Source organism: Tachyglossus aculeatus, chromosome 22, assembly GCF_015852505.1.
Source record: "Tachyglossus aculeatus isolate mTacAcu1 chromosome 22, mTacAcu1.pri, whole genome shotgun sequence".
NCBI classification, from domain to species: Eukaryota; Metazoa; Chordata; class Mammalia; order Monotremata; family Tachyglossidae; genus Tachyglossus; species Tachyglossus aculeatus.
The window spans coordinates 29,176,927-29,190,678 of record NC_052087.1 but is presented as its reverse complement, the minus strand read 5'-3'; the positions used below and the strand labels follow the sequence as shown (position 1 = coordinate 29,190,678).

Genomic DNA, 13,752 nt, shown 5'->3' with positions numbered 1-13,752 from the left:
TTCAGTTGGTAACCCCTCGTGCTGCCAGACTTGTGATCATCATCATCAACGGGTTTTATTGAGTGTTTACTATGTGCCGAGCGCTGTACTAAGAGCTTGGGAGAGTGCAATACAGTGGCACGCCGAGGCGTTTCCAACTGCACAACATCGGGGCTGCCGCAGGCAGAAGCATCTTGTTCTGGATGGATTTTGTCCATCCCTGTTTTAGAGTCTCCTAACCCTAATTTGGAGGCGGGGAGGTTCCTCTAATGGGTAAAGGTGGGGATGGGTGCCGGCTCAGAGAGCTTGATTTGATTTGTGACGATGTTTTGCTCCCTGCCCAGGTGGTGGTGGACACAAGTTTGGAGAGCCCGGCGGGACTGGCTATTGACTGGGTCACCAACAAGCTGTACTGGACAGATGCAGGTATGCCTGGCCTGGCGCTGTGGGGAACGGGGAAGGCCGTGGCCATTGAAATTCTTCACCCTGAACTCAGCTGGAGCAAACTCGGAGCCCTCGTCCACTTTGGTCACAGACTGGGGTTTCCACGGAGCAGTTAGGAGAGGCCTGTGGAAGCTGACGGAAGGATTCATAGTGTGATTCGGGCGTTTTCTAACCAAATGGCAGCTATTCCCTCTTACGGTTTGAACCCGGGGACTCAGTCAATTGTATTTATTGAGCGCTTACTGTTTGCAGAGCACTGTACTTAGCGCTTGGGAGAGTACGATACAACAATAAACAGACACATTCCCTGTTCACAACAAGCCCCCTCTCAACCTCTTCTACTCTCTGAGCTGGGTGAGGGAGACACTTCCATTAGCTATGACTCTCACCAGTTGGGTTAATAGGATCAATTTATTGAGTACTTACTGTGTGCAAAGCACTGTACTAAGTGCTTGGGAGAGTACAGTATAACAACAGACACATTCCTGCCCACAGTGAGCTCACAGTCTAGAGGGGGAGACATACATGAATATAAATAAATAAGTTGATTACATAAATAAATAACAGATGTATACATATGGGCTGTGGGGGTGGGAGGCAGAATGCATGAAGGAACAAGTAAGAGTGGTATAATAATAATTGTGATGGCATTTATTAAGCACTATGTGCAAATAATAATAATAATAATAGCATTTATTAAGCACTTACTATAATAATAATAATGACGGCATTTATTAAGCACTTACTATGTGCAAAGCACTGTTCTACACGCTGAATAATAATAAGGATGGCATTTGTTAAGTGCTTACTGTGTGCAAAGCACTGTTCGAAACACTGGAGGGGGATACAAGGTGATCAGGTTGTCCCACGTGGGGCTCACAGTCTTAATCCCCATTTTGCAGATGAGGTAACTGAGGCACGGAGAAGTTAAGTGACTTACCCATGGTCACACAGCTGACAATTGGTGGAGTCGGGATTTGAGCCCATGACCTCTGATTCCCAAGCCCGGGCTCTTTCCATTGAGCCACGCTGGTTCTCTAGCACTGTTCTAAGCACTGGGGAGGTTACAAGGTGATCAGGTTGTCCCACGGGGAGGCTCACAGTCTTAATCCCCATTTTACAGATGAGGTAACAGAGGCCCAGAGAAGTTAAGTGACTTGCCCAAAGTCACACAGCTGACAATTGGCAGAGCCGGGATTTGAACCCGTGACCTCTGACTCCAAAGCCCGGGCTCTTTCCACTGAGCCACGCTGCTTCTCTAAGTGTGTAAGAGTATGAAGGGAGTGGGAGAAGAGAAGAAGGCTTAGGGAAGGCTTCTTGGAGGAGAATAATAATGCTACTACTACTAATAATAATAACAACAACAATAGTAATAATAACTGTGGTATTTGTTAAGTGTTTCTACAGTGGTAGATGTGAAATAATCAGTTCAGGCATAGTCTCTGTCCCACATAGAGCTCACAGTCTAAGTAAGAGGGAGAGCAGGTATTGAATCCCTATTTTTACAGATGAGGGAACTGAGGCCTAGAGTAGTTAAGTGACTTGCCCAACATCACATAGCAGGTACATGTCAGAGCCAGGTCATTCATTCATTTATTCATTCAGTCATATTTATTGAGCGCTTACTGTGTGTGGAGCACTGTAGTAAGCGCTTGGGAAGTACAAGTTGGCAACATATAGAAACAGTCCCTACCCAACAGTGGGCTCACAGTCTAGAAGGGGGAGACAAACAACAAAACAAAACATATTAACAAAATAAAATAAATGGAATAAATATGTACAAATAAAATAGAGTAATAAATACATACATACATATATACAGGTTCTGTGGGGAGGGGAAGGAGGTAAGGCGGAGGGATGGAGAGGAGGAGGAGGGGGAGAGGAAGGAGGGGGCTCCGTCTGGGTCCTCTGACTCCGCGGCCTGTGCTCTTCCCATTAGGCCATGCCGCTTCTCTATTGAAGCAGCGTGGCTCAGTGGCAAGAGCCCGGGCTTTGGAGTCAGAGGTCATGGGTTCAAATCCCTGCTCCGCCACTTGTCAGCTGTGTGACTTTGGGCAAGTCACTTCATTTCTCACGGCGGCAGTTACCGCATCTGTAAAATGGGGATTAAGATTGTGAGCCCTACGTGGGACAACCTGATCACCTTGTATCCCCTCAGCGCTTAGAACAGTGCTTTGCACATAGTAAGCGCTTAACAAATGCCATCATTATTATTATTATTATTATTATTATTATTATTTGAATGAGGAAAGAGAGAGAGGACTCGATTTCCAGGAGTGCCTGAATGAGCAACTTCTCCATCTCCCCTTTCCTTTCTTTCCTTTCCTTTCTCCTCTCCCGGCTCGAGTCCAGAGGGCAAACCTTATTTGTCTTCTTTGTCTGTGCAGGCACCGACCGGATCGAGGTGGCCAACACGGATGGCACCATGCGGACCGTGCTCATCTGGGAGAATCTGGACCGCCCTCGAGACATCGTCGTGGAGCCAATGGGCGGGTGCGATTTTGCAATTTTACTACTACGGTATTTTCTGCGTGCTTACTACGTGTCTAGCACTGTTCTAAGCTCTGGGGTAGATACAGGTTAATCGGTCCCTGTCCCACATGGGGCTCGTGGTCTAATTAGGAAGAAGTAGAATTTCACCCGTTTTACAGCTGGGGAAGCCGAGGCACAGTTAAGTGACATGCCCAGAGTCACAGAGCAAGCAATTGGCAGAGCCGTAAATAGTATCCCTATCCTTTAACTCCCGGGCCCGTGCTCTTTCCATGAGGCCAAACTGCTTCCCTAGGCCATGCTGCTGCTTTCCCGGCCGGACGCTCTGGGTCTCCTTTGGGCTGCGGGGAAAAGCTTTGGGAACCACTGAAGCTGCCCAGTGCAAGCTATCATGTGTAAGGGAATATCTACAAAAAAAGCTCTTCCCCCCTTCTAGAGCCCACTGTTGGGTAGGGACTGTCTCTATATGTTGCCAACTTGTACTTCCCAAGCGCTTAGTACAGTGCTCTGCACACAGTAAGCGCTCAATAAATATGATTGATGATGATGTGTAATGGAATATCTACAAAAAAAGCTCTTCCCTCACACTTATGGAATCCTTCAGGCCCTATGGGAAGGCGAGGGAAGCGAGGGAAGCTATCATGTGTAAGGGAATATCTACAAAAAAAGCTGTTCCCCCCTTCTAGACTGTGAGCCCGCTGTTGGGTAGGGACCGTCTCTAGATGTTGCCAACTTGTACTTCCCAAGCGCTTAGCACAGCGCTCTGCACACAGTAAGCGCTCAATAAGTACGATTGATTGATTGATTGATTGAAGTGACTTGCCCAAAGTCACACAGCTAACAATTGGCGGAGCCGGGGTTTGAACCCATGACCTCTGACTCCAAAGCCCGGGCTCTTTTCACTGAGCTACTCTGCTTCTAGTCCATGAGCGCGTTGTTGGGTAGGGACCGTCTCTATACGTTGCCGACTTGGACTTCCCAAGCGCTTAGTACAGTGCTCTGCACATAGTAAGCGCTCAATGACTGAACGAATGAATGAATGTGGGATTAATTCAGTCATTCCTTCACTCAATCAATCAATTGTATTTATTGAGCACTTACTGTGTGCAGAGCACTGGACTAAGCGCTTGGGAAGCCCAAGCTGGCAACATATAGAGACGGTCCCTACCCAACAGTGGGCTCACAGTCCAGAAGAGGATAACAAAACATATTAACAAAATAAAATAAATAGAATAGTTATGTCCAAGTAAACTAAATAAAAAGTCATCTGTGGGACTTGAGGCAAGTCACTTCACTTCTCTGGGCCTCAGTTCCCTCATCTGGAAAATGGGATGAATCAATCAATAAGTCAATCAATCGTATTTATTGAGCACTTACAGTGTGCAGAGCACGGTACTAAGCGCTTGGGAGATTGCCATACAACAGTAGGCAGACACAAGCGCTTACTGTGTGCAGAGCACGGTACTAAGCGCTTGGGAGATGACACTACAATAATAAGCTGACGCATTGCCTTCCCACAGCGGGCTTACGGTCTAGTGGTAACTGGGGAAACTGGTGGGCTAGTGAGTCCCTCCTTTGGCCTGTGCTTGCCCTTAGGTTCATGTAGGGCTCACAGTCGTATTTACTGAGCACTTACTGGGTGCAGAGCACGGTACTAAGCGCTTGGTAGATGACACTACAACAATGAGCCGACGCATTGCCTTCCCACAGCGGGCTTACGGTCTAGTGGTAAGTGGGGAAACTGATGGGCTAGTGAGTCCCTCCTTTGCCCTGTGCTTGTCCTTAGGTTCATGCAGGGCTCACAGTCGTATTTATTGAGCGCTTAATGTGTGCAGAGCACGGTACTAAGCGCTTGGGAGATGACACTACAACAATAAGCCGACGCATTGCCTTCCCACAGCGGGCTTACGGTCTAGTGGTAACTGGGGAAACTGATGGGCTAGTGAGTCCCTCCTTTGGCCTGTGCTTGCCCTTAGGTTCATGTAGGGCTCACAGTCGTATTTACTGAGTGCTTACTGGGTGCAGAGCACGGTACTAAGCGCTTGGTAGATGACACTACAACAATGAGCCGACGCATTGCCTTCCCACAGCGGGCTTACGGTCTAGTGGTAAGTGGGGAAACTGATGGGCTAGTGAGTCCCTCCTTTGCTCTGTGCTTGTCCTTAGGTTCATGCAGGGCTCACAGTCGTATTTATTGAGCGCTTAATGTGTGCAGAGCACGGTACTAAGCACTTGGGAGATTGCCATACAACAATAGGCAGACACAAACGCTTACTGGGTGCAGAGCACGGTACTAAACGCTTGGGAGATGACACTACAACAATAAGCTGACGCATCGCCTTCCCGCAGCGGTCTTGCAGTCTAGTGGTAACTGGGGAAACTGATGAGCTAGTGAGTCCCTCCTTTGGCCTGTGCTTGCCCTTAGATTCATGTAGGGCTCACAGTGGTATTTACTGAGCGCTTACTGTGTGCAGAGCACGGTACTAAGCGCTTGGGAGATGACACTACAACAGTAAGCAGATGCAGTGCCTTCCCACCGTGGGCTTACAGTCTAGTGGTAACTGGGGAAACTGATGGGCTAGTGAGTCCCTCCTTTGGCCTGTGCTTGCCCTTAGGTTCATGTAGGGCTCACAGTGGTATTTACTGAGCGCTTACTGTGTGCAGAGCACGGTACTAAGCGCTTGGGAGATTGCCGTACAACAATAGGCCGACACAAGCGCTTACTGTGTGCAGAGCATGGTACTAACCGCTTGGGAGATGACACTGCAACAATAAGCCGATGCATTGCCTTCCCACAGCGGGCTTACGGTCTAGTGGTAAGTGGGGAAACTGGTGGGCTAGTGAGTCCCTCCTTTGGCCTGTGCTTGCCCGTAGGTTCATGTACTGGACTGACTGGGGTGCCAGTCCCAAGATTGAGCGGGCGGGCATGGATGCCTCCAACCGCCAGGTCATCATCTCCTCCAACCTCACCTGGCCCAACGGGCTGGCTATCGACTACGCTTCCCAGCGGCTCTACTGGGCGGATGCCGGCATGAAGACCATCGAGTTTGCCGGGCTGGATGGCAGCAAGAGGAAGGTAAGAGTGGGAGAGGACTCCCGGGTTATTAAAAGCAACCCAGCGCTTAGTACAGTGCTTGGCGCCGAGTAAGCGCTTACCAAGTCCCGTTGTTATTATTATTATTACCGCCAAATTAATGGTTGAACATCGGCACGCCCAGGCGTCAGAGGTGGGTGAGCCGTGAGCCCGCTGTTGGGTAGGGACCGTCTCTATAGGTTGCCAACTTGGACTTCCCAAGCACTTAGTCCAGTGCTCTGCACACGGTAAGCGCTCAATAAGTAAGCCCCCGGGCGGGGCGGGGTGGGGGGAGGCTCGACTTAGGTCTCGGAGTTGGGGAGGGAGTTGGGAGGCTTTAGCTGCTTTAGAGAAGCAGTGTGGCGCAGTGGAAAGAGCCCGGGCTCTGGAGTCAGAGGTCATGGGTTCTAATCCTGACCCCGCCACTTGTCAGCTGGGTAACTTTGGGCAAGTCACTTCGCTCCTCCCGGCCTCAGTGACCTCATCTATCAAATGGGGATGAAGACCGTGAGCCCTCCCCCCGTGGGACAGCCTGATCACCTTGTATCCTCCCTAGCGCTTAGAACAGTGCTTGGCACATCGGAAGCGCTTAGTAAATGCCATAGAGAAGCAGCGTGGCTCAGTGGAAAGAGCCCGGGCTTTGGAGACAGAGGTCATGGGTTTGAATCCCGGCTCTGCCAACTGTCAGCTGAGTGACTTTGGGCATGTCACTTCACTTCTCTGGGCCTCAGTTCCCTCATCTGTCAAATGGGGATGAAAACTGTGAGCCCCCCGTGGGACAACCTGATCACCTTGTAACCGCCCCAGCGCTTAGAACAGTGCTTTGCACATAGTAAGCCCTTAACAAATACCGTCATTATTATTACTATTATTATTAAATACGATTGAATGAATGAATGAATGATGCTTCAACGTTAATTATTTCTAGATCAGTCAGTCAGTCGTATTTATTGAGCGCTTACTGCAAGGACAGTATTGTAGTAAGTGCTTGGGAGAGTACATGAGAAGCAGCGTGGCTCAGTGGAAAGAGCCCGGGCTTTGGAGTCAGAGGTTATGGGTTCAAATTCCGGCTCTGCCAATTCATTCATTCATTCATTCATTCATTCAATCGTATTTATTGAGCGCTTACTGTGTGCAGAGCACTGTACTAAGCGCTTGGGAAGTACAAGTTGGCAACATATAGAGATGGTCCCTACCCAACAGTGGGCTCGCAGTCTAGAACAGTGCTTTGCACATAGTAAGTGCTTAATAAATGCCAGTATTATTATTATTATTATTATTATTATTATTATTATTATTATTACAGCATAATGGAGTTGGTAGACACGTTCCCTGCCCACAACGAGCTGACAGTCTAGTGGATTTGTAGATGATATGTTACCATCGGTAAAGCTGCAATGACTGACCCTTCCACTCCATTCTAACCCTAAATCTATAACCACGTCCAATCAATCAATTAATGGTATTTATTGAGCGCTTACTGTGGGCAGAGCACCAGACTAAGCACCACCAGCCCTAATCAATCAATCAATCATATTTATTGAGCACTGACTGTGTGCAGAGCACTGTACTAAGCGCTTGGGAAGTACAAGTTGGCAACATATAGAGACAGTCCCTACCCAACAGTGGGCTCACAGTCTAGAAGGGGGAGACAGAGAACAAAACCAAACATACTAACAAAATAAAATAAATAGAATAGATATGTACAAGTAAAATAGAGTAATAAATACGTCCAAACATATATACAGGTGCTGTGGGGAAGGGAAGGAGGTAAGGCGGGGGGGGATGGGGGGAGAGGAAGGAGGGGGCTCAGGCTGGGAAGGCCTCCTGGAGGAGGTGAGCTCTCAGTAGGGAGAGCCAAGTGGTGGGGGCGGGATTAGAACCCACGCCCTCTGACTCCCAAGGCGGAGCTGTTGTCACTAAGCCACGCTGCTCCTCTGTGAGAGGAGGATGGAGGACGGGGTCCCCCAGAGAGCCCCAGCGGCCCGGCTCCGATCCCCCCTCCGCCCACCCTGGTGGGATTGACGGGGACACCTCCTGGGGTCCGGCAGGTGCTCATCGGGAGCCAGCTCCCGCACCCTTTCGGGCTGACCCTTTACGGGGAGCGGATCTACTGGACCGACTGGCAGGCCAAGAGCATCCAGAGTGCCGACCGGCTGACGGGGCTGGATCGGGAGACGCTGCAGGAGAATCTGGAGAATCTCATGGACATCCACGTCTTCCACCGCCTGAGACCTCCGGGTGAGCCGTCCCGCCGTCCAGCGGGAACAGCCCCTCCTGCCCTCTTCTTCCTTGGTTTCTTTCTGGGAAGCTGACGGCGCCTCACCGCCGCCTCCCATTCTACCTCTGCACTTCCCCCAAAGCCCCTTGTGAATAATAGCAATAACAAGAATAATAATAATAACACTAATAATTAGGTGCTTACTGTAGTAAGTGCTTAATAAATGCCATCATTATTTTTTATTATTATTAATGTGGAACCTGACTGACAATAAAACCAAAGTGGCAGACCTGTTCCCTGCCCATCCTTACGGTCCCACTGAAGGATTATCTGAGGGAATCAGTAGGTCAGTCCATCAGTGGTAGTTATTGATGTGGCCCACAGTCTTAATCCCCTTGTCACCTCCCCAGCGCTTAGAACAGTGCTTTGCACATAGTAAGTGCTTAATAAATGCCACTATTATTTTTTATTATTATTAATGTGGAACCTGACTGACAATAAAACCAAAGTGGCAGACCTGTTCCCTGCCCATCCTTACGGTCCCACTGAAGGATTCCCTGAGGGAATCAGTCAGTCAGTCCATCAGTGGTAGTTATTGATGTGGCCCACAGTCTTAATCCCCTTGTCACCTCCCCAGCACTTAGAACAGTGCTTTGCACATAGTAAGCGCTTAATAAATGCCATCATCATTATTTATTATTATTAATGTGGAAGCTGACAATAAAGTAAAAGTGGCAGACCTGTTCCCTGCCCATCCTTACAGTCCCACTGAAGGATTCTCTGAGGGAATCAGTCAGTCAGTCCATCAGTGGTAGTTATTGATGTGGCTCACAGTCTTAATCCCCTTGTCACCTCCCCAGCGCTTAGAACAGTGCTTCGCACATAGTAAGCGCTTAATAAATGCCATTATTATTTTTTATTATTATTAATGTGGAACCTGACTGACAATAAAACAAAAGTGGCAGACCTGTTCCCTGCCCATCCTTACGGTCCCACTGAAGGATACTCTTTTAGACTGTGAGCCCACTGTTGGGTAGGGACTGTCTCTATATGTTGCCAACTTGTACTTCCCAAGCGCTTAGTCCAGTGGTCTGCACACAGTAAGCTCTCAATAAATACGATTGATTGATTGATTGATTGATTGAAGGAATCAGTTGGTCAGTCCATCAGTGGTAGTTATTGTTGTGGCCCACAGTCTTAATCCCCTTGTAACCTCCCCAGCGCTTAGAACAGTGCTTTGCACATAGTAAGCGCTTAATAAATGCCATTATTATTATTTATTATTATTACACCAAGCCATGTACCAAGCACTGGGGAAGATATAAGATCATTAAGTCGGACACAGGACCTGTCCCCCGTGGGGCTCACCGTCTAAGAGGGAAGGAGAAAAGTCTTTCTTCCCCATTTTGCAGTTGGGCCTCAGTTACCACCTACCTTGCCTGTGCTTCCAACCTGTTCTTCCCCAAGCGCTTAGTACAGTGCTCTGCACACAGTAAGCGCTCAATAAATACCATTGAATTCATCCCCTTCTAGACTGTGAGCCCACTGTTGGGTAGGGACTGTCTCTAGATGTTGCCGACTTGGACTTCCCAAGCGCTTAGTACAGTGCTCAGCACACAGTAAGTGCTCAATAAATACAATTGAATGAATGAATTCATAGAAGCAGCGTGGCTCAGTGGAAAGAACACGGGCTTTGGATTCAGAAGTCATGGGTTCGAATCCCGGCTCCGCCACATGTCTGCTGTGTGACCTTGGGCAAGTCACTTCACTTCTCTGAGCCTCAGTTACCTCATCTGTAAAATGGGGATTAAGACTGTGAGCCCCATGTGGGACAACTTGATAATAATAATAATAATTTTGGTATTTGTTAAGCACTTACTATGTGCAAAGCACTGTTCTAAGCGCTGGGGGAGGATACAAGTTGATCCTTTGGAGGTGATCAAGTTGATCACCTTGTATCCCCCCCAGCGCTTAGAACAGTACTCTGTGCATAGTAAGCGCTTAACAAATGCCATCATTATTATTGTTATTATTATGAAGCAGCGTGGCACAGTGGATGGAGCCCCGCCCTGGGCATCTGAAAGTGATGGCTTCTAATCCCAGCTCCACCACTTGTGTGCAGGGTGGTCTTGGGCAAATCGCTTCACTTCTCTGTGCCTCAGTTACCCCATCTGTAAAATGGGGGAGAAAGACTGGGAGCCCCAAGAGGGAGGGTGGTCTTGGGCAAATCACTTAACTTCTCTGTGGCTCAGTTACCTCATCTGTAAAATGGGGAGAAAGACTGGCAACGTGATTTGCTTGTATCCACCCCAGCGCTCAGTACAGCGCCTGGAACATAGTAAGTGCTTCTCAAATGCCTTTTTTTTTTTTTCTTTTTAGTGCACACAGCTTGTGCCGTGGCCAACGGCGGCTGTAGCCACCTGTGTCTCCGGGCCCCTCCTCCCAGAGGCTTCAGCTGCACCTGTCCCACCGGGATCAACCTTCGGACGGATGGAAAGACCTGCTCCTCTGGTACGTGCCGAAATCGTGGGAGTCGGGAGACTTCCCGGGAGCTTGGGATGGGTCTCCTCCTTTGGGATCCGGTCTGTTCTGGAGCCGGAGGGTGAGAGGGCTCCGATGGGGAGCTGCTAGGGGAGGTGAGAGACTCAATGGAACCTGAGGATGGGGTGCTAGATGGTCCAACTGGTACTATATGTTGCCAACTTGTCCTTCCCGAGCGCTTAGTCCAGTGCTCTGCACACAGTAAGCACTCAATAAATACAATTGGATGAATGAATGAATAACGGTCAGGCCCGCCGGGGCGGTTGGAAGTCGGAAACATGGGAGATGCCAGGCGACTGAGTGGATTTCTAGCAACGGTATTTATTGAACGCTTACTATGTGCCGAGAAAAGTACTAAGGGCTTGGGAGAGAACAGAATTGGCTAAAACGAACTTAGAGTCTAGAGGGATATAATAATAATGGCATTTATTAAGCGCTTACTATGTGCAAAGCACTGTTCTAAGCGCTGGGGTGGTTACAAGCTGATCGGGTTGTCCCACAGGGGGCTCACAGTCTTAATCCCCATTTTACAGATGAGGTAACTGAGGCACAGAGATGTTAAGTGACTTGCCCAAAGTCACACAGCTGACATGTGGCGGAGGCGGGATTCGAACCCATGACCTCTGACTCCAAAGCCCGGGCTCTTTCCACTGAGCCACGCTGCTTCTCTAACCTGTACCCCGCGGGGAGCTCAGGAACTGAAAGGGAGACCGCCCGATTGTGGGATTTGATCAGCGCTTACTCTGGGCTGAAGGCTTAGGAAGCTACAAGATAATCAGATGGGACCCAGTCCGTGTCCCAAAAGTCCACTCCGTGTCCGGAGGCTGGCCCTTGGGAGTTCATTCATTCAATCGTATTTATTGAGCGCTTACTGTGTGCAGAGCACTGTACTAAGCGCTTGGGAAGTACAAGTTGGCAACAGATAGAGACGGTCCCTACCCAACAGTCCTGCTCCCCCAGTCCCTGAGCTCTGAGCGGGGCAGACATTTGGAGCAGCGTGACTCAGTGGAAAGAGCCCGGGCTTTGGAGTCAGTGGTCGTGGGTTCAAATCCCAGCTCCGCCAATTGTCAGCTGTGTGACCTTGAGCAAGTCACTTAACTTCTCTGGGCTTCAGTTACCTATCTGTAATATGTGGATGAAGACTGTGAGCCCCCCGTGGGACAACCTGATCACCTTGTAACCTCCCCAGCACTTAGAACTGTGCCTTGCACACAGCAGACCAGAGAAGCAGCGTGGCTCAGTGGAAAGGGCACGGGCTTTGGAGTCAGTGGTCGTGGGTTCAAATCCCGGCTCCGCCAGTTGTCAGCTGTGTGACTTGGGGCAAGTCACTTCACTTCTCTGTGCCTCAGTTCCCTCATCTGTCAAATGGGGATGAAAGCTGTGAGCCCCCCATGGGACAAGCTGATCACCTTGTAACCTCCCCAGTGCTTAGAACAGTGCTTTGCACATAGTAAGCACCTAATAAATACCATTATATATATATATTTGTATATATTTATTTGTACATATCTATTCTATTTATGTTATTTTGTTAATATGTTTTGTTTTGTTGTCTGTCTCCCGCTTCTAGACTGTGAGCCCACTGTTGGGACCGTCTCTATATGTTGCCAACTTCTACTTCCCAATCGCTTAGTACAGTGCTCTGCACACAGTAAGCGCTCAATAAATACGATTGAATGAATGAATGAATGAATATCTATATTTCTTGAATGGCTCCTCTTTCTCCCCGCCTCTGCAGGCATGAGCAGCTTCCTGATCTTCGCCAGGAGAACGGATGTGCGCATGGTGTCCCTGGACATACCTTACTTTGCTGATGTGGTGGTGCCCATCAACGTTACCATGAAGAACACCATTGCCATCGGGGTGGATCCGCAAGAAGGTCAGCGTGGCCTTCAGAGCTCTGGGCCTCGACTCCGTTTGCACAGCATCCTTAAGGGCACCGGTCTCCCTCGGGCCGTGGCGCCTGCCCTGTTCTTCCTTGGTTTCTTTCTGGGAAGCTGTGAGGGCCTCACCACCGCCTCCGATTCTACCTCCGCACTTCCCCCAAAGCCCCTTGTGAATAATAGCAATAGCAAGAATAGTAATCATAACACTAATAATTAAGCGCTTACCGTACGCCAAGCAACGTACCAAGCGCTGGGGAAGATATAAGATCATCAAGTCGGACACAGAACCTGTCCCCCGTGGGGCTCACCGTCTAAGAGGGATGGAGAAAAGTCTTCCTTCCCCTTTTTGCAGATGAGGAGACTGAGCTGGAAATTAAGCAACTTGTCCTTGGTCACGCGGCAGGGATGTAACAGAGCCGGAATGAGAACCCAGGGCCTCTGACTCCTCATTCATTCATTCATTCAATCGTATTTATTGAGCGCTTGCTGTGTGCAGAGCACTGTACTAAGCGCTTGGGAAGATATAAGATAATCAAGTCGGACACAGAACCTGTCCCCCGTGGGGCTCACCGTCCAAGAGGGACGGAGAAAAGTCTTTCTTCCCCATTTTGCAGATGAGGAGACTGAGCTGGAAATTAAACAACTTGTCCTTGGTCACGCAGCAGGGATGTAAAAGAGCCAGAATGAGAACCCAGGGCCTCTGACTCCTCATTCATTCATTCATTCAATCGTATTTATTGAGCGCTTTCTGTGTGCAGAGCACTGGACTAAGCGCTTGGGAAGATATAAGATAATCAAGTCGGACACAGAACCTGTCCCCCGTGGGGCTCACCATCTAAGAGGGACGGAGAAAAGTCTTTCTTCCCCATTTTGCAGATGAGGAGACTGAGCTGGAAATTAAGCAACTTGTCCTTGGTCACGCAGCAGGGATGTAACAGAGCCGGAATGAGAACCCAGGGCCTCTGACTCCTCATTCATTCATTCATTCAATCGTATTTATTGAGCGCTTGCTGTGTGCAGAGCACTGGACTAAGCACTTGGGAAGTCCAAGTTGGCAATATATAGAGACGGTCCCTACCCAGCAGTGGGCTCGCAGTCTAGAAGCCTCAGCCCGGGCT

At 49.1% G+C, this 13,752-nt stretch overlaps 1 protein-coding gene across 1 annotated transcript in view; it reads left to right on the top strand.

The window, feature by feature from the left end:
- The window catches only part of LRP4 (LDL receptor related protein 4), a 119,255-nt gene that overhangs the window by 73,987 nt on the left and 31,516 nt on the right, over positions 1-13,752 (top strand). Inside the window, exons 18-23 of the mRNA XM_038764677.1 lie at positions 324-405; positions 2,811-2,916; positions 5,788-5,989; positions 8,038-8,227; positions 10,587-10,718; positions 12,487-12,627. Coding sequence (XP_038620605.1) covers positions 324-405; positions 2,811-2,916; positions 5,788-5,989; positions 8,038-8,227; positions 10,587-10,718; positions 12,487-12,627 — 853 coding nt within the window. The remainder of the gene's footprint in view (positions 1-323; positions 406-2,810; positions 2,917-5,787; positions 5,990-8,037; positions 8,228-10,586; positions 10,719-12,486; positions 12,628-13,752) is intronic.